This window comes from Marmota marmota, unplaced genomic scaffold (assembly GCF_001458135.2).
Source record: "Marmota marmota marmota unplaced genomic scaffold, marMar, whole genome shotgun sequence".
NCBI lineage: Eukaryota > Metazoa > Chordata > Mammalia > Rodentia > Sciuridae > Marmota > Marmota marmota.
The window spans coordinates 15,733,616-15,753,431 of NW_026000153.1; the positions used below are offsets into that span (position 1 = coordinate 15,733,616).

The 19,816-nt window shown below is 32.1% G+C and overlaps 1 protein-coding gene across 1 annotated transcript in view; it reads left to right on the plus strand.

Moving 5' to 3' along the window:
• The window catches only part of Cdk13 (cyclin dependent kinase 13), a gene marked incomplete at its 5' end in the record, with an annotated part of 97,027 nt that overhangs the window by 67,130 nt on the left and 10,081 nt on the right, over window positions 1-19,816 (plus strand). The window contains 4 exon segments of the mRNA XM_015490090.2: window positions 5,862-5,963; window positions 6,060-6,137; window positions 17,447-17,563; window positions 18,141-18,272. Coding sequence (XP_015345576.2) covers window positions 5,862-5,963; window positions 6,060-6,137; window positions 17,447-17,563; window positions 18,141-18,272 — 429 coding nt within the window.

Consider the following 19,816-nt stretch of genomic DNA (forward strand, 5'->3'; position numbering starts at 1 on the left):
AACTTTATAAGGTACCATTAGGCTAATGACCATTTTTGGAGTTCTTTGGTACCAGAAGGTCTACTGAATTTTACTTTCTCTACTTACTTACTCTCCAAATGTAATATTTTATTTTTGTTAAGTGACATATGTTTTAGTTCTAGCCTTCCTAGCAGGTTAGCAAGTTGTATGGTATTTCCATTTCTGAGTCTTATTGGATTCCATTGTTTTTTAAGCAGCTTTAAAGTTTCTTAAACATCTAATGAGAAATCTATAAATAAGATATATTTTGATAGCATTATTTAAAATTACCTGACATTTCCCATGAAGGTGGTGTTGTCAAAGATTTTTTAAAAAAATATTAGTTTACCTCATTGATAAAGTGATAGTATGCACGTTCTTTAAAAAAAAAATGGTAATTAGATTTTCAGAGGAAAAAGCTTTTTTGAGGAGGTACTGGGAATTGAACCTAGGAATTTTTTACCACTGAGCCATATTCCCAGTCCTTTTTTACATTTTATTTAGAGACAGGGTCTCTCTGAGTTGCTTAGAGCCTGGCTAAGTTGTTGAGGCCAGCTTTGAAGTTGCAATCCTCCTGCCTCAGCCTCCTGAACCACTAGATTACAGTCATGCACCATCACGTTCCAGCTTAATTTTTGCCACCTAAGAATTATAGCTTACTGGAGTTACTAATTAGTTTTTCTAATTTAGGTAGATGATGTGGGGGTGTGTTCTGCCATGTAATATAATTTATTGCTTGCAATTTATCTTTAATTATGGAAATAAATTAGAATGGTTCTTTCATAGGCTCTTTTTTTAAGTGTACAACACCTAAAAACCTGATTTTTTTTTTAGTTCTGTTTCTTCAGTAGGTACTTATTTGTTGTGAAAAGACTAGGAAAAGAATGTAAATATTTTTAATTCACAAAAATAAAAGGAATCCTGTATGTGTTATCACATCAGTTTGCTTATCATTTTTTTTTTTTTTTATGATCTTTAGGATGTTGACATTGGGTGGCTAAACCTAGAAGACCCAAGTTTGGAATGTTCATTTTTGAGGATTCTTGAGTTTTCATTTACTTACTTTTGGATGATCTGTTCTCATATTATAACAGTGCATTAATTTTCCTGGGATTTAGACTTTAGCCAGAAGGCTTCAAAAGATAATTTCAATCTCTCAATTTTTGTCTTTACATTTATAAACACAATATCTTAGTGATAACATGAATATTTTCTCAATAGTACTATAAACTGTTGAATGGGATGATGCACAAAATTGTCCTGTTCTCTACTAATTCTACCTACCTGTCTGCATACTTTCTCAGTGTTTGCTTCTTTCTCATCAAATAATAAGGTAGAAAGTGAGGCATAGTACCTATTTTGCATAGATTTTGAGTAAATATTCATCAATTTTTTTTGAAACCAGTTTATTGAAAATATTTGAAGCATAATTAAAAGTCCACTCACTTCTTGAACAATGTACCTTGGCTTTATCTCCTTGCTTTAGAAATTGTTCATTTGCTTAGCTATTTCAGGGAACCAAAAGTTCAATGTGATTGGGTCATGAACCAAATAAATTATTTTATATATCTTCTGTGGATATTCACCAGAAGGAAGTAATACTAAAATTGTAACACATTAACATTATATCTTACACTGTCAGTAGCTTTGGAAAGAGAATTAGTCTTTTAAATCTGGAAACAGGGACAACCAGTTAGAAAACTATTACATTAAATTTAGATAGGATGATTCTGGCTGAAACTAGGGAATGGGCATAGGTATCAGAGATAAATTATGTCATAAGTATATATTGGAGAATTATTAAAACTTGGTGATTGAATATGTGTTGTGAGCCACAACCCAGTCTCTTCTCTTACTGTAAGGTTTCTCTCATAGCATCTGGATAAATGGTTTATTAGTTAGGATAGGCTAAGCCTATTTTAACAAAGAACCTCAAAATTAGCTGTATAAAGAATGAGAATTTATATTTCTCACTTATGATATAAAATAATTGTTGCTTACCTAATTTACCATTAATATTTAACCATATCATCAGGTCAAATGATGATTGTTTCATATAGTGATCCAGGAAACCAGGTTGGATGATCTGCCATCTTCTACAAATGCCTTCCAAGGCTGTTGCCAGAAGTAAGAAAATAGGGAGAAACGTTATGATGAGCCAGGCCTAGTAATGGCACGTATCACATGTATTCCCATTCCATTGGAGAGCATTTGTCATATGGCCACATGTCACTACAGTGAGCCTGGGAAATGTAGCATAGCTGGGCGGCTGCCATAGAAAAAAGGAATAACAAATTTTAGAGGACAACTATCGTTCTCTGCCACAAATGGTGATGCTGTTTGCTGAGACAGGAAGCAGGAAGAGAGAAGCAATTTGCAGCAAAAGGTAATAAATTTACTTTTGGATGTGTTTTGATGTAGGTACTTATAGGACTTATAAATCTGCATGCATAATAATAGAAAAGTGATCTTAATAAGCATCAATTGGAAAAAATTAGTCTCATTTTTCTATAACAATATGATAATCCAGGGATTTAAAAGTTATTTTTCTTTGGGAAACAATTGAAAATAGAAAAGGAGAACTGCAAAAAACGGTTATCTTAGTTGTTATGTGGTTATGGCATAAGTCAGTCAATAAAAGATGTTTACTCTATGCCAGACATGGATCTGATAATACTATTGGCTAGATATTAGAGATGAACTCATTTATATGGTGATGAGAGAAGTTTTGAAAGGGTGGGACAAAGGAAAAAAATTTAAAATATAAAGTAATAAGCGTACTACAAAGCAAATAAAATAGTGACTGTACATCCCATATGGGAAAATGATGGTGGTAGCTAGGATAATTTTCTCTAGGGCAATTTAGGATGGACCTCTTTAAGGAAGTAAATTGCAGGTAAGACCTGAGTGATGAGAATGAAAAAACCTGAAGAAGGCCTGGGCAAAGAACATAGGAATTAAAAAGTAGAAGTATTGAGTTAGTGGGTAGCCTGGGAACAGACTTGGAAAGTTTAAAGGTCATAAAGATGCCCATCCTGATAGTAGTTGGTGTACATTGGTATCAGTGTACAATGATATCAAATGAAGTAAATTTTATTTTGTTGCAGTGGGAAATCTTGTTAAAATACTTTGAAACAAGTAGGTGATAAGATCTGGTTTTATGCTTTAAAGACAGCAATAGCAAAAAGTTTTTAAAAGAATTGAGGGAAGGTTAGGGTTGGAGGGAAGAAGCCAGTGAAGGTATTGATACATTAGTACCAATGAAATGATTTTAATGACTGATTCAGATTATAGCTGTTGAGTTAGATTAGGATTTGAGGGAAAGAGGGATCAAGAATGACTCCTGGATTTTTGATCTCAGAAGCTAGATAGGATAATAGAGATCCCAGATTTGCTTTCCAGTTAACTCTGGCTCTCCTTATTCGGTTCAAAATCACTATAAATTACAATATAAAAGAACCAGTACAGATTTTATTATATGTGTTGTGGGAAAAATTAAGCATTTTATAGCTAGCTTAGTATATTCTTTTATATGATTCTTTTTTCCCCCTTTCTTATAATCTTGAAAGCCCTAAGGTAGGGAAGACCATAACCATATTTCATCTTCCCTTTCCTTCTTCTCCAATCTCTAGAATTCCTAGGATTGTAGAGGCAAAACATTGGAATCTATCATTAAACTGATAGAAAATTTGTAACAGAAACTAATTTTTAGAAATATTCAGAAAAGCCAGTAATATATATACATTAAATATATTTGCTGTATGCTTAGAAGTATATTTCATCTTGTTTTGCATTTAATCATTTTTTGAAAATGAACTGTTCAGAATTTGATGAGGTCATTAAAAATTAAGCTAGTTTTAATTGTTAAAGATGACTATGTAGTATTTCCTGGAGTTTGTTATATAGTGTATAGAATGATCTTTTATTTAAATATTTCTTTTCAATAAAATTTTACCTGAATTTGTATAGTTTCTCAAATTCAGTATACTTTTTATGTAAAAATAAAATTAACTATTTACAGATAGATTTATATTAATTTAAACATTTTAGACTTAGCTATTCAGTTGCACTTTCATAACATGACTATAACTTTCAAATGCTTATAGACCCTTGAAATATCTTAGAAACTACTCATCATGATATTCACAAGTTTTGTTCTCCCATCCAGCTAATTTTATCTATGTCACCTAAAGTTACAGGGCCACATACATTAAGGTGCCTGGCCTTGTTCTGGGCTTTGTATGAGGGTTCATATTAAAGAATGGTATGGGTTCTTTTGACTTCCTGGGAAGATAGAAAATATAAGAGAGTTGAAGACAGTGGTAAGTATATGAAGATCAATTATTATGAATAGAAATTAGAATTTATGGAGATGGATTTTTTACTATGTTGTGAAGGAAGTACAGGATTTAAATGAGAAAAACTGGGAAGGGTTTTACAATTTCAAAGGAGCAAAGGCATAAAAAGGTAAACATTTTTACAGAATGATTTAGAGTAGCTAAAGATTAAGGTGCTTCCTTATTATTCCAGTAAATAAACAAAAATGACTAAGAAAAATACATTAATATTAGAAAAGTCTAATCCTAATTTGCCATTACAGATTTACATCTAGACTTTTAAATTTTTACCAAAGCTATCTAAATTTTCTTCTGTCTTTGAAACATTGTTAATGCATTCCTATCTATGATAATGCTGTGATGCCCAGATTAATGGCTTTACTATTAGTGTTTAAAAGTATTTGGAGAAATGTGGCTGTGTGGGTGCTGAGCAAGTCAGACAGATCTTTCAATGTCTGGGACTTCAGGTCTATATTTGGCAAGAGGGAATTGCTTTATAAATTATATGTTTCTTTTCCCCAAACTGGTCCAAATCCAAGCCAATCCCTGGTACATGGGTGTGGAATATAGTGTTTCAGGGGAATTTGCTATGATGTATGTATTCACCCAGAAGTATATATTTTAACCATGGATTAGTTAAAAGCATCTGACTTTTTAGGGCCCTCTTTTTTCATGTGTATCAGGTAGACTTTGACTTTGCCAGACAATTTCTACTATGATGGTCCAACTTAACTCTAATATAACTTTGCTAGATAATCTCTTCCATGGCAAAGAAAGATTTTACCGTATGTATGTCTTCTTTTTAGTTGGTCACACACACACAAAAATATCTGATTAAAGTGCCATATCTGTTTTTAGTGGTTCTTTGCAGGATAGACCCCAGTTTCTGTAGACTACATTTTTGTACTCTCTGTTCACAACCCAGAGTGGGTCAAAATTAATGCAGTTTTGTCGAAGACTTGGACAGTTAAAAACTTTTGTTAGGGGCTAGGGTATACTTCAGTGGTAGAACACTTGCCTAGCCTCCATGAGGCCCTGCATTCAATCCCCAGTACCACCACCACAACAACAAACTACAAAGAAAAAAAATCCACTCCACCACTTTTGTTAGGAAATCCCAATTTGAGTCTTGTCATCTCTTAGTAATTTGCCAGATTTGGCCAAAATCAATGAACTCCCTTTTAAATAAGTTAATTTTTAAAATATTTTATGAAAAGGAAAACATTTTTTAACAGTTGAATTGATACAATGGCTTCCTTTTAACCAAATTACACTTAACAACAGCCAACTACTTCTTATTAATTTCCATATATAAAGGAAGTTTTTAGTTAATCAGGTTTATCTCTGATGCATTTTATAATCCTCTGTTAGATGCCTTAATATATCTGCATTTGGTGGGCAGATGAAAGTGATTTTAGTAAGGATTGTAGAACTGCTTTGATAATTCAAAGTGATATTTTTCTAAGACAATCTCTTTTACTTCTACAAATACAAATTCTAAAGAGTGCTTTCTGTGTTTTTTAGTCGGCCATATACCAACAAAGTTATCACCTTATGGTACCGTCCACCTGAACTGCTGTTGGGAGAGGAACGATACACACCAGCTATTGATGTATGGAGCTGCGGGTAAGATAGACTCATTAATTGGTTTATTCTACTTAAAACTTTTGGTAGTGGATTAAATCAGAACATTTGGTTAATGGTGGGTGTTTTTCCCATTAGATGTATCCTTGGTGAACTCTTCACTAAAAAACCTATATTTCAAGCAAATCAGGAACTTGCGCAGCTAGAATTAATAAGGTAAGCTGCTGATGATAATATTTGTGGGGTTGGGGTATGTCATACTCCATAGGAATTTTAAAAGTTTTTCTAGCTTGTCTTTGCAGGAGGAGGACAGCATGGTTCTCTTGAAGGCTAATGGCTGCTAAATGGAGGAGAAATGAGAATGTAGGCCCTTTGATAGCTTTAAGGATCTTAAAGTCTCTAGTTCTTTTTTCTTGGGGGAAGGGGATGTTAAATTACAGGACTTGAGGCCCTAAAGATAAGATTAGGAGGTAAAAGTAAATCCAAAATAGGAGAAAAAATAATAGTAGGCACGTTAAAAAAAATTTTTTTTTCCTTTATGCAATACAAGTGTTTTAGAATATTGTAAAGAAATACTCTATTTTCTATGCACCATGGTATATTTATGTGTATATTATATATGTATACCCATCAAAATATGTATATACCCACTAGCATCGGTCTTTACCATTTGGAGCCTATCATAGAATCCAGCTCATAATCGGTTATTCATACATGTTAAGTCAACTTTTTCTTCATCTTAGTTTTAAAAATAATATTTAAAGGGGCTTTGCTTTTATATATATAAGAATATAAACTTGCAACTTATAAGACTTTAATGAGTTCCAGAGTAAGGATGAAGTCTTAGGAAAAATGTTAATAGGCACAGATTTATAGAATTTTACTTTGCCAACTGAACAAAACAAACATAAAAGTAACAAATAGTAATCAGAAGGATCACAACTTCATCTGATAAATTTTAAAGGTATTATTCAGAAACAGAAAACTTAGAAAGAAGATCTTTGGAATTGAAAAATAGACCTTCTTTGGGGGTTTGCCCTCCCCTGCAAAACAACAACAACAACAACAAAATAAATAAAAACCACCAGAATTCCAAAACCTTAGTATTAACCTTTTTGGTGTTTTGGTGAGTTTTTTTTTTTTTTTTAAACTGTAGGGCTCTTTAGTGAAAGATGAGTGTCCAGTTAGAACCTGCTCTTGCTCTGGACATAATTTGGCTATAATCAGAAATACCTAAGCCAGAAACTAATACTGCTTTAATTCAGCCAGTTGCCTCTTTGAAAATGGAAGTATATGTCCCAGACTTGGCCAAGGAGCTTTCCAAGCTCAGAATTTTAATGAAATCACAAAGAGAAGGGAGTATATTGTCCATTTTCTTTTGTTGTATCTGAATACTGCAGACTAGGTAATTTATGAAAAAAACAAGTTTATTTAGCTCATGGTTCTGAAGGCTAGGAAGTTCAAGATTGGGTAGCTGCATCTGGTAAGGTCCATCATGCTTGTTTGGAAACTGCAAAGTTCCAAGGTGGCACAGGAAGGCAGACTAAGCTAGTAGAGAGCACTTGCTTTTATAAAAAACTATTCTTTGAATAAACCAATTATAAGTGGAGCCCTCACGATCCATTTACCTTCCAAAGTTCCCTTCTCTTGAATACCATCAACATAGGATTTTGAGGACTAAGTTTCCAACATATGAAATTTGTGGGACCCATCCAAACTATATAGCAGGGAGAGAGGGATTTCACCTGATGCACAGGAAAACTTTTATCTTTCATTGTGTGATCAACAAATAAACAATGATCAGGAGGAACTAATACTCACCAAACTAAGAAATATATTTTTATGCTAATCGAACATTGAAAAAAGTTAGTTATATATTAGTAGAAAAATAAAACGAGAGTAAACTTCAAAATAGTACTGACTATATTCTCTAAATAAAAATAGAATAAAACTAGAAATTAATGTAAAAAATGGAAACACAGTCTCTCAAGTATCTAAAAATTTTAAATATGTTAAAAAAATGATAGACTAACTATGGGCTCAGATGGTTTAAACCTGTGCTTTTAGAAAAAATCATAGCCTTAGATATAGTCATGTGCTATATAGGGATGTATATAGCAGGGTCTGTTTTGTATACAGGATCTGTTTTGGTCAGCAACAGACCTGTATACAATAGTGACCCCCATTATAATGAAGCTGAGTTGGATTTGGTGGTGCACACCTGTAATCCCAGCAACTCAGGAGACTGAGGCAGGAGGATCACAAGTTTGAGGCCAGCGTCAGCAACTTAGTGAGGCCCTAAGCAACTTAAGGCAGTGTCTCAAAAAATTATAAAAGGACTGGGGATGTATCTCAGTGGTGAAACACCCCTGGGTTCAATCTCCAGTACAAAACACAACAAAACAAAAACCTGAAAAATAACAAAACAAAAACCTGAAAAATTACAGTCTTCTGGTGATGTCATAACTGTCGTGGCATCATAGTGCAAAGATAACTCACTTTTGTAGTGATGCCGAACAAACCTGCTGTGCTGCTAGTCATATAAAATTATAGCACATACAATTATGTAAGTACATAATACTTGATAAAAATAATAAGCAACTGTTACTGGTTTATGTATTTACTATACTATACTTTTTATTGTTATTTTAGCTTGTACTTCTTCTACTTATATATAAAAAAGTTTACTGTAAAACAGTATGCCGTGTTACGCTGGCAGCAGCCTCATACAACTCGTGTTTACTGCCTCTCTTGATTGCATCAAGAGGCCGCGTCAAGTGATTGACCTATTCCATCTAGGTTTGTGTAAGTACACTCTATGATGTTCATACAACGACAGAATCACCTAAACACTCAGTTTTCAGAACACATCCTGTCGTTAAACGACACAACTGCATAGTACTAAGAAAATTGAAATTAAATGAATCAAACATTCACCTGACAAGCTAGGGAAAAGAACCAGCAAAATAAATCCAGGGAATAAGAAAGGCACTTAATGAGTTCAATAAGAAAAATGTAGAAAAATACATTTAAGATATAGTCTTCGGTTATTCATATACACGTGCAATATAAATTAACCTAGTAACTTAACTTATTATGAAAAAAGAGTATAAAGAAATACAGTGAGGGGCTGGGATGTAGCTCAGTTGGTAGAGTGCTTGCCCTGCATGCACAAGGCCCTGGGTTCAATCCCCAGCCCCCCCCCCTTCCAAAAAAAAAAAAAAAGAAATACAATGACAGTTGAATAACTCCAATGCCATTTGATTCACCCAACTTGAAACTAGAACATAATACAAAACTCAAATATGTGAAATAGTGCTGACAGATCATTAATCAGAGAACAAGGCTCCAACATTTTCATAGGTAAAATCTTGCAGGTCTTTCAGAAACCAAAACTTGTAATATTCTTTTAATTACTCCATAATGAAATAATGTAGTAGAAACTTTCTTATCCAGCCTTTTGTTGAACAAAATTATTAGGTTATTGATATTCTCCATTCCTTCTATAAATAAATGTTAGCTTGATAATTTGGCATGCTAAATGCTTATTAGCTAGTAGGCTGTCACTTGTTAGTAAGACTATGTGTTTATCCTGTCAAAGAATGTTTATCTTGTCAACCAGGGAGGTGGGTGATTGTTTCCATTTTTTTATGCAGATATATATGGTTTAATTAAATATAGACAAATGTAGTACTTTGCAAAAACTTTATATTACTATTTAATTAGAGATGGACAAGTAACTGCATAATTAGAAAGAAAAATTAAAAATTTGGAAGGGATTAGCATGCCAGTTGTGTTGAAAGTGTTTTTAATTTCTAGAAACCCAAACTAAAAATTGTTGATATGTGTTATGGTTGTGGTTTGTGCAAAAAAATTAACGCAGAATTCCATTCAATAAATACTGTGTTAAAATAAAAACCTTGGGCTTTTGTCAGAAGATTGGAGAATAAATGTATATTTAAAACTTTTCAATGAAAATAAAATGCTTAAATTGTGTTTCTTTGAATCCTCTTTTATGTAATTCCCTCTAATTCGTTTTATTCCATTTAACCAACTGTTGGTCCTAATTTTATTAGGCATTAGGGCTTTTATCCATGATAGTTAAGAGGTTTATACACAATGGAAACTTTCTTCTAAGAATATCATCTGAATTATTTCAGTTAAACTTCATAAAAACCCTAGTATTTTCCTTCTGTAGTTAAGAAAACTGAACCTCATTGAATTTATCCAGGGTTAGCAAGTGACCAAATCAAAATTTAAATCCAAATATTGTATCTTATATTAGAGTCTAAACTTTTTAATCATTACTGTGTTAAATAAAAGGTCTAGAACTTTTTTATATGGTCTGACACAAATATCAATCTTTGGCAGAGGCATTGTGAGAAATTTCTGTTAAGATATTAATACAAGGTTTCTAAGGGAAATATTAATAATTAACTTATAGGTTCATCTCAAGAATTCAAGGAAGTTTAAGAAATCTGTTAGTATAATTCAGTTCAGCATTTTAATAGAAGTAAAATAGTGTGCCTAAATGCATAAGCTTTTATAAAGGTGTATTTCTTTTGACATGATAAAAATATGTATCACAAACTAATAGCCAGAATAATATTTGGTGGCAAAATGCTAGAAATTGTAAAGACAAAAATGAGGAAAAGTTGTCTTTCAGTGTTGTTACGTGTTCATGTATTAGAAGTACTAACCAATTAGCTAATATTATTAGGAAAGTGAACCTGTAAGAGGTACATAAAGTGAAAGCAGGATTGTTGTTAATTTGTGTAGGATAACATTGTATATAGATTTATACACAGAAAATGCAAATCACCTGAAACACTTCAAAATAAAGTGTTCGGTAAGCTAGGTACAGTGGTGGCACATGCCTGTAATGTCAGTGAATCAGGAGGCAGGAGGATATTAAATTCAAAGCCAACCTCAGCAATTTAGAAATGCACTAAGCAACTTAGTGAGTCTGTGTCTCAAAGTAAAGAAATAAATAAAATAATTTAAAAAGTGTTTGTTAAAATAGCAGAGAAATGATATTAGTATACACTGTGGAAACACAGTGGGGGAAAAAGATACCTTTAATAAAACACCTCCACCATATGTAACTCAGGAATTTTAAAACTATAATGTCCCACTTAGTAAGATTCTTTGAAAAACTGTTGTAGAGGCATACATTGTTTTGGTTAAGAAGCCTTAATTTTTTTTTAAAGATGGCAGTTCATCCTGTATTTAGTCAGTACATTCCTAATGAGAATTTCAAAAGACTGTTTTTGAAACTTAATAATTGATATTGTGTTTATCTAGGAAAGATAAACGTGGAAATAAGTAGGAAAGTTCTTAAAAAGGAGGAAAATTGTGCTGGGCATGGTAGCACATGTCTGTTATCCCCGGTACTCTGGAGGCAAGGGCAGCAGGATCATAAGTTTGAGGCCAGTCCAGGCAACTTAGACCCTGTATCAGAATAGGGGCTGGATATGCAGCCCAGTGGTAGAGCACTTGCCTAACATGCACAAAACCTTAGGTTCCATTCCGGGTACTGAAAAACAACAACAAAAAACTTGGGAAAATTAGGGATATCATGTTAAGCAAATAATAGTAGTTACTAATATTATAATGGCTTTAGCCATCTAGGAATAGATATTTCAAATAAGATGAATAATTGAACAATATATATATTGGTTGTGTGGTAGTTACTAGGCACTCAGGATACAATGGGGGCCTAGGGGAGGAGGGCAGAAAGCTTGTTTCCTACTTGCTTGTGGACTAGTTTCCTTCTTGCTAGGGGCAGACGAAGCAAATAAGCAAAATATATTAGGTGGTAGTTAAGTGTAGGGAATGATGTACCACAAGGTAACAATAGAGCAAAGATCTAAATACAATGAAGGAACAGCAAATAAAGACTTTATGACATGGGTGTGCTTTTTTTTATGGTTAAGTCAGTTTATGACCTATATAGGTTAAAAAAGCTCAGCTCATTAGCTTAGTAGCATTCTATAAAAAGGAGATGTTAAATCTGGAAACACTGACAAAAAAAGCAACATAAAAAGAGCCATTGTACAGAAGGATGTGTTTAGCTTAAATACATCAAAAGAGTCTGGAATTGTTAATCTGAATATGGACTTATGAGAAAGATAGGGAAGGAAATTTTTATTTTCCGCTTTATATATTTCAGAATTCTTTTATTAAGGTACCAAATATTTATAATATGAGAGATGCTTCAGTTTTGATTTTGTAGCTTGACTTAAAAAAATGAAAATGAAGTTTCTGATAAATGTCTCAGTGTAGTGAGGCAGCAGATTATATTGAAAGGGGTGTGAGCTTTAGAATTTGTCAGACATGAGTTCTATGCTAATTCAGTTACATCTGGCTCTTGTTACTTAGGGTAAATTTTGTAATGTTCTAAATTTGTTTCTTCATTAATAAAACAGGACTAATAACATGTTTAGGGTTGTAAGAATTAAAATATGTATTCTATGTTCATATTTCCCCCCTCACTTTATTTGCAATAATGCTAGATTTTTTTCCCTGTTCTAAAGGCTCAGACACAATGAGAGCTATGATAAGTATTAAAGACATGTAAAACTGGTCAGTAGTGGAAATACTGATCAATCTATTTTAAAGAGCTTTTCACTACAATGATTTGAATTATTTATAATTGGATTTATTCCAGGGAGCATTCTAGGAAGATTAGTAAAGTTTTGTAATAGAAGTATGATGGTTCAAAAAATGATAGAAAAAGAACAGAAAACCTAAATGGGATGAATTGGATGAATGAATGAGAGCAAAAATGTTCTTTGTGGTCATAGATGTTAGGCTCACACTTTAAACTCCAGGCTTTCTAGAATAGCTAGCTAAACAAAGAGTTGGCTTGCAATGTGCATGCAGTGTTTATTTCTTATGGAGAAAAGAAGACTTAATCACTGAATAAATTATAAGTAGATTAGAATTAAAACAATCTTGCTTCTGGCTTCTGCCATACCGTATCCAAATACATACAAAACTTTAGGCCTAGATGATCACTCAGGTAAGATTGTTAAGATTTAACAGGAATGGATTTGGTTTTACTTTTTCCAAAATATAGGAAAAGAAGGAAACTTATTGTAAAAGATTAATCATATACCTTCATATACCAATAGCATAAAATATTCTGTACACTTACGCTTCTTAATCTTTTTGGTCTCAGAACTTTTTTACACTCAAAAATTACCGAGGATCTCAAAAGCTATTCTTTTATATTGATTGTATTTATAATTATCATTTTAATACAATTTAACAGCATTTTAATTTTAAAAAGTCTTCCAAACTAAGATAAAAGTTGCTGGTATAAGTGACATTGTTAGACATTTTTACAAATCTTTAAATGTCTGGCTTAATAGAAATCATACTTGGAAATCATCTGTAATATGCTGTTTTCAATAAACTTTTTCAGATAATTGTGCATATTCTTTTTGAAATGACAAAAATTATGTAAGTGGAAGTCTTTTACAGGTTAGTTGTAATGTGCAATCAATTCATTTGAAGGAATATTTTGTACTATATAATGAAAACTGATTGGTCTTATACTTTGGGTAGGTCTTTTATCTGATGATTTTATGATGTTATTCATTGATCATTTGGAAAATGTTGGCTCACTGAATAGAGCAGAACTTCCAAATGTAACATGTCATTTTATATTTGTCTTCACTAATCTCATCAGAAAATCCTTGTATTTCTAATACTTGTAAAAATCTTGTAAAAAGTTGTCAAGCTAGTAGTACTGGGTACAGGTTTTCCAATATTCTAATTTCCCTTGAAAATTAAAATTTTACAATTGACAGTAAATACTATTTGTTTTCCTTGAAGTGAAAAGCACTTTGTACATATTTGAGAAAATATCTGGTAGATACCCAAATCTGAATGGCCAATCATTTGGTAACTTCTTGCGGGTAAAATGGAAGTCCATTTAAAAAGCAGTAACTTCACTTTGCAGCTCAAATAATTGCACAAATATCTCTCCTCATATTGTACATGTGCAGCAGAAGTGCTGTATGAGTTTATCCCATTTCATCACAGAATAGTACAAAGATATATATTCAAATGTGAGAATCAAATAATATTATTTATTGCTTTAACAGGTATATTATGTGAAACTGACTCCACTTAGTCCCCCAAATTGCATGGTAGTAAAGAGTACTTACCACTAATATAATATAATAAGTTACCAGTAGTTTATCCACCATTGTTTTTGTACTATTCATGCAAATTAACATACTTGAAAAAGACAAATAATGTCTTGGTAATAATTTTGACTGCTATAGGGAAACTCTCTAGACCCCACTTTTGAGAACTTTTGCTGTTCTCAAATCTTATGTATGAATACTGAAACAAAACATTTAAATTAACAAGTAGAAAATGTAGCATTAAACTGAAATACTGGTTTTATTAGGCTCAAGTGGTATTTCCTCCTTTGAAAGTAAGGATGAATACACATTAGGAAATCTCTTAACAGAATTTATGACATTAGTAGCCCCGGGTAGAAAATGCCCATGATAAAAATGATGAGTTTCTTAGAAAACTAGTTAATCTGAAGCACATTTTTAAAATATAAAAGCCACAAAAGTAAAAATTCATAGTAAAGAGTAAATAATGCTTTCTTAACAGGAATAAGTGTCAGTTTGTGTATATATCTGTCAATATCTTTATTATGTGTGATACTTACAGAGTTAACTAATATTGTGCACTACCATCATCATTTTATCATATTTGAGAATTGCCACATAATACAACAAATCATAATGATAAAGACAAAATCATTTTGAAAAAAATATAGACAGATTCTAATTATAAGTGAAATGATTGTAAATCTGGATAGCTTCAAAGAAACAATGGTTAGTACTTGGGAACTCAAAAATCTCAGATGGCTATCTAAAAATTTTATACATCAAAATTTGAACTTTTCCTATATGAAGTTTTTCTAATTAATTGCTTAGAAAATATGATAGGCTAAAAGCATATTAAAAGCAGAAAATAAAACCTATGAAAGGAAGTACAAATCTCATTGGAGAAATATGTAAAACTGAGGAAATGAAAGAATATTACTGGGATAGAAATATTAAGCATTGTAAAGATAGGAGCCATTTCTAAATTAATTTATAATTTCAGAGCAGAAGTTGAATCCCATATAAGGCACCATATAGTATTGACACCAGACTGGATCTTCGGATCACAATAAATTCCCTTGGGCATTTGGGAATTTAGTATATGCTTTACCATGTGATGCATTACAAGATGTCTTCAGTAAATGATACTGGGATAGCTGACTGACCACAAAAGCACATATTTTGTTAAAATGCAGCTATCAATTGCTGTTGTGACTGCTAGTTTCTAGAAATTCCCATCTTATCATGTCTGTTCCATTGTGTGTGCCACTACTAGTTAGAGATCTTAAGTACTCAGTTATCTTCCACAGCACATATAATAAAACAATTTAAACTTTTTAGCTAAGGTTAATAATTTTATTATAGGGCTTAATAGGCACCTGTAATTTTATAGCTCCGAAATAAAATTAATCTCCATTTTACAAGAGTAGGTTCCTAAGCAGTGCAATTTGACCAATATCACACAGACAGGATTCAATTTTGAAGTTTGTTTTCAGAGTTTGACTTCATTATAGGTAGGCTAAGTGCCTCAAAACTTTGTGTTACCCCAACTCTCAGCTTCCAGCTGACCTTGAGCCTGAAATTCCACCTACATTGTTTTACTTAGTCTTTTCCCCAAATGTTTATTTTTCGATACTTCCATGACTTTGCATGTATTATTCTCTCGGTCAGTGATAATTTCTTTTATTCTCTTTCCCACCTATTTATGGTCTACTAAACTCTAGAATTATAACCAATATTCTTTGCTTCTTCCCTTAGTTAAGTTTTCAGGTTTGTTTGTGATCAAAAGTATCCTTAATTATCTCTCTTCTAGTATACATTATACTTCTACTAATAATGTACATTATTTTGTGTGGTATTAATTTATGTAATTACTTGGAGAAGTGTACAAAAACAAGAGACATAGTTTCTGAAATTATAGTAGGAGAAACATGTAAACAGTTAAAATACCAAAGCAGATGAAACTAATGTCAGTGAAACAAGTATTATGTCAAGAATGGCTATTCTAATCAGCATTTGAAGGTAGAGAAGAATTTGTTGAATAAATTGCATTTGATCTGAACCTTGAGAAGTTAAGTGAAAAGGATTCAGCTGCTTAGAATCTAGGGAGAAGAAACGTAAGCATAGACACAAAGGAGTGGTCTGTGGAGAGAGATGCATTAGGAGATGAAATAAAGCAGACAATTTAGTACCACATCATGGAGAGCCCATGCCCTGGGATTGTGACCTTCCCTAAGGGAGGAAGTTTGAGAAATTTTTGAAAATTGGGTTTAAGGCAGAAGAGAATGGGAATATATAAAAAATAAGATCTTGGACTGGGGATGTAGCTCAGTTGGTAGAATGCTGGCCTTGAATGCACAAGGCCCAGGGTTCAATCCCCAGCACCAAAAAACATAAGATCTTAATATTTTAAAAACTTATAGAAATACTAAACTAAAAACCAAAAAGTACGTTTCAGTGACAAATTTTAAAGAACACAAAAAGTTTTCTCATATATATATATATGTGTGTTTCTGAGGTAGCATTTTAAAACTCATCTAAAGAAAGTTTGGCAACTTTGGCCATCTCTTTTGTATGCATTTTTACCTGTGTTTATGTTATGTGTAGAATATTTTTTATTTTGGACTCAGAGATGGGTAGACATTTTTTTTCATATGTGGTAATTAGCTGACAGTGATTACACAACATATTTGATATATTTAAGTTAAGCATATTTAACCAATATTTCATTTACATATTATTAAATCAGTTTTTTAATGTTCACCAGCTAGAGTTACTCACGTATTTGTAGGATATCTTCTGAAAATTATAATATGAATTTACTAATTGTTATCAAATTAATGAGTAGTTTCAAGATATAGATAGCAGAGAATAAAGGAGTTAAAACTTTTAAATGTCTTGTGATCAGTCAGTGGCACTAATTTAAACTGATCTTTAATATTTTAAGATTGTTATAAGTTGCAGTCTTTACTACAGTTAGCTTCCTGAGATGGTATACCACCTCAGAAATCTGTTTATGCTATTATTGTAAACAGTTTTAATTCATTTGAACAGGAAGTGCCAGGTACCCAGAAAACAGTGAGATATATGCTTAAATTATAGTCATAACATTTTTTAAGTTGGTTTTAAGAATAGGCCATGTATTTTGAAATACGAAGGTTCTCTACTTACTGGAATGCTTGAGTTGCTAGAGGCATATACTGAAAACAATTTGATTTCTTTAATTGTCCTGTGATTACTAAAATATTTAATCAGACTTTTATACATTGTATAAAAGCTTCGACTTTGGTGTACTTGAAAATCAGTTAATGTTTTGTAGAATAATTGTGGGTATAATTTTTTTCTATGTAGTTCATAGTGATGTACTTCTTTTTGTGTATTGTTTAGCCGTATATGTGGGAGCCCATGTCCTGCAGTGTGGCCTGATGTAATTAAACTACCATATTTCAACACCATGAAACCAAAGAAGCAGTATCGTCGAAAGTTAAGAGAAGAATTTGTTTTGTAAGAAGTGAATGCTTAAGCATCCATATTGCATTGAATTTGTTATTTTTTTGTGAATTCTGAATGTTACTTGATCCTCTTGATTTGTAGTAGATCTATCCAGTTCTGCTAGGCCATTTAATTTTGAAGTTTGCCTTTGGTATATGCAAATTTCCTTTTCACCACCACTGTAGAATCAGTGATTTGGATAGTATGGTTGGTGCTTATACCAAAGAATTTCATTGATATTGTTTTAAATTTTATTGATACAACTTTAAGTTACTTAAGTTTAGGTTTTCACTTTGGTTTAGAAAACTATTCTGTTTGGTTTTTACTTTGATATAATAAAATTGCCCATAGAATAATAAAATACATTGTTTTCCCCAATTAGTTATAAAAATTGTGTAATTAAATATTTCTTCAAAGGAAAATTTGAGATTTATTGGAATAAAGTATTATAAACATAAAATGCTAGCATTTAAAATAATTTGATTTTTAATTTAAAAAATTAACTAAAAATATTTTATGTTAAGCTTCTAAAGAAATACTATACTTGTGTCTACAAAACATTTATGACTTTTGTAATCCTCTTATATAGTATTCCTGCAGCTGCTTTAGACTTATTTGATTACATGCTCGCCTTGGATCCTAGTAAGCGGTGCACAGCTGAGCAGGCTCTTCAGTGTGAGTTCCTACGAGATGTTGAACCCTCAAAAATGCCTCCACCAGAGTAAGTAGCTTTTTATTATATTAGATTTCACATATGTAGAATCTGGACAGTTTTAATAACATCTGTATATAATGATCAAAAAAGATTTTCCATGCCTAATTAAGTTGAAAGAGACCAAAATAAGTAAATAAAATAAAACTGCAGTACTGTGTGTAGTTTGCACATCTAGAATGCAGTTAGATGCTTGCTTAATGTTGAGCTAATCATGGGATGCGGCCTTTCTCTAGCTAATGTTGGGTTAGTTCAGCAAGATATTGTAATGTATTTCAGCTTTAAGAAAATATTGCTGCTGCTAATTCTGTCAATACTTACACTGCTAGTAATATTTATAGATAAAATTTTGAGTATTGTGCTATTTTTCATGTATTATATTAATCTTTATAATCCTCTAAGGTAGGTATTATTATCCTTCTCACCATTTTACAGAGGAGGAAGCAGGCTCAAAGAGGTTAAGAAACTTGCCCAAGAATACAAATCTAGTAAAGGGTGGAGCCAGCTCTCAAAATTAAGAAAGAGAAATTCTGAAAATATTCTATAGCATCCTCCTGCACAACAGAAAATCATTATCACTGACTAAAACAATATTAGTATCAGAAGCATATATAGAATGAGTTATTATCTGATGGAGGGGAAACTGCATTGTTTCAGAATCAGAGTAGCTGTGCTTTTGAACCTTCACATTCTCATGGCTCTTATAATATCTCTAGGATTGATTCTGAGAGAGAAGGGGAGAAAATGGTTCATTTACTTCTTTCTTGATAGGGTCTAGAAACTTTGTATTTTTTTTTAAGTAATTTTTAACATGATGGGTTAAAAATAAGACTAATCTTATGTGTCTTTAAATAAAATTAACATATTTTGTATGAACAAACATGGGCTTTGGAATTCAAATCATAGCTCTTCCACTTATTAGGTTGGGCTTACTGTATTTCTGTGAAGCTGTTATATTTAGCTTCATTAGATTTTATTGAGGGTTGGGGTGGAGCACTTGCCTCGCATGTGTGAGGCACTGGGTTTGATTCTCAGCACCATATACAAAAATAAATAAATAAAACAAATTTTTAAAAGATTTTATTGAACTATGTTTGGATAGGCTTTAGGATGATTAAAAAAAAAAAGGTGAAAAGAGCCTGTCATCTGACATGGTGAGGAACTGAATCATTCACTATTACATTCACTATTAAATTGAGTTTTTCATATTTTTTTTGCTTATCAGAATGTGTTAGTAGTCTCAAAACTTTGACTCTCCTCCCTGTCAAAGAATTTTTTTTATAACTTTTAATTTGGAAACTTTTCAACTCTACCAAAAAAACCAAAAACAAAACAAAAAACAAGAACAGTACAATGAGCATTCATATCCTTTACCTAGATTCACCAGTTGTTATTATTTGGATACATTTGCATTATCACTCTATATAAATTTTTCCCTGAACTAGTTGAATATTGTTTTGTGGAGGTGACACTTCATTTGTAAATATTATATATCTGTAAGAACTAAGACTTTTACATACTTAAAATACCATTATAATTATAAAAACGTAAGA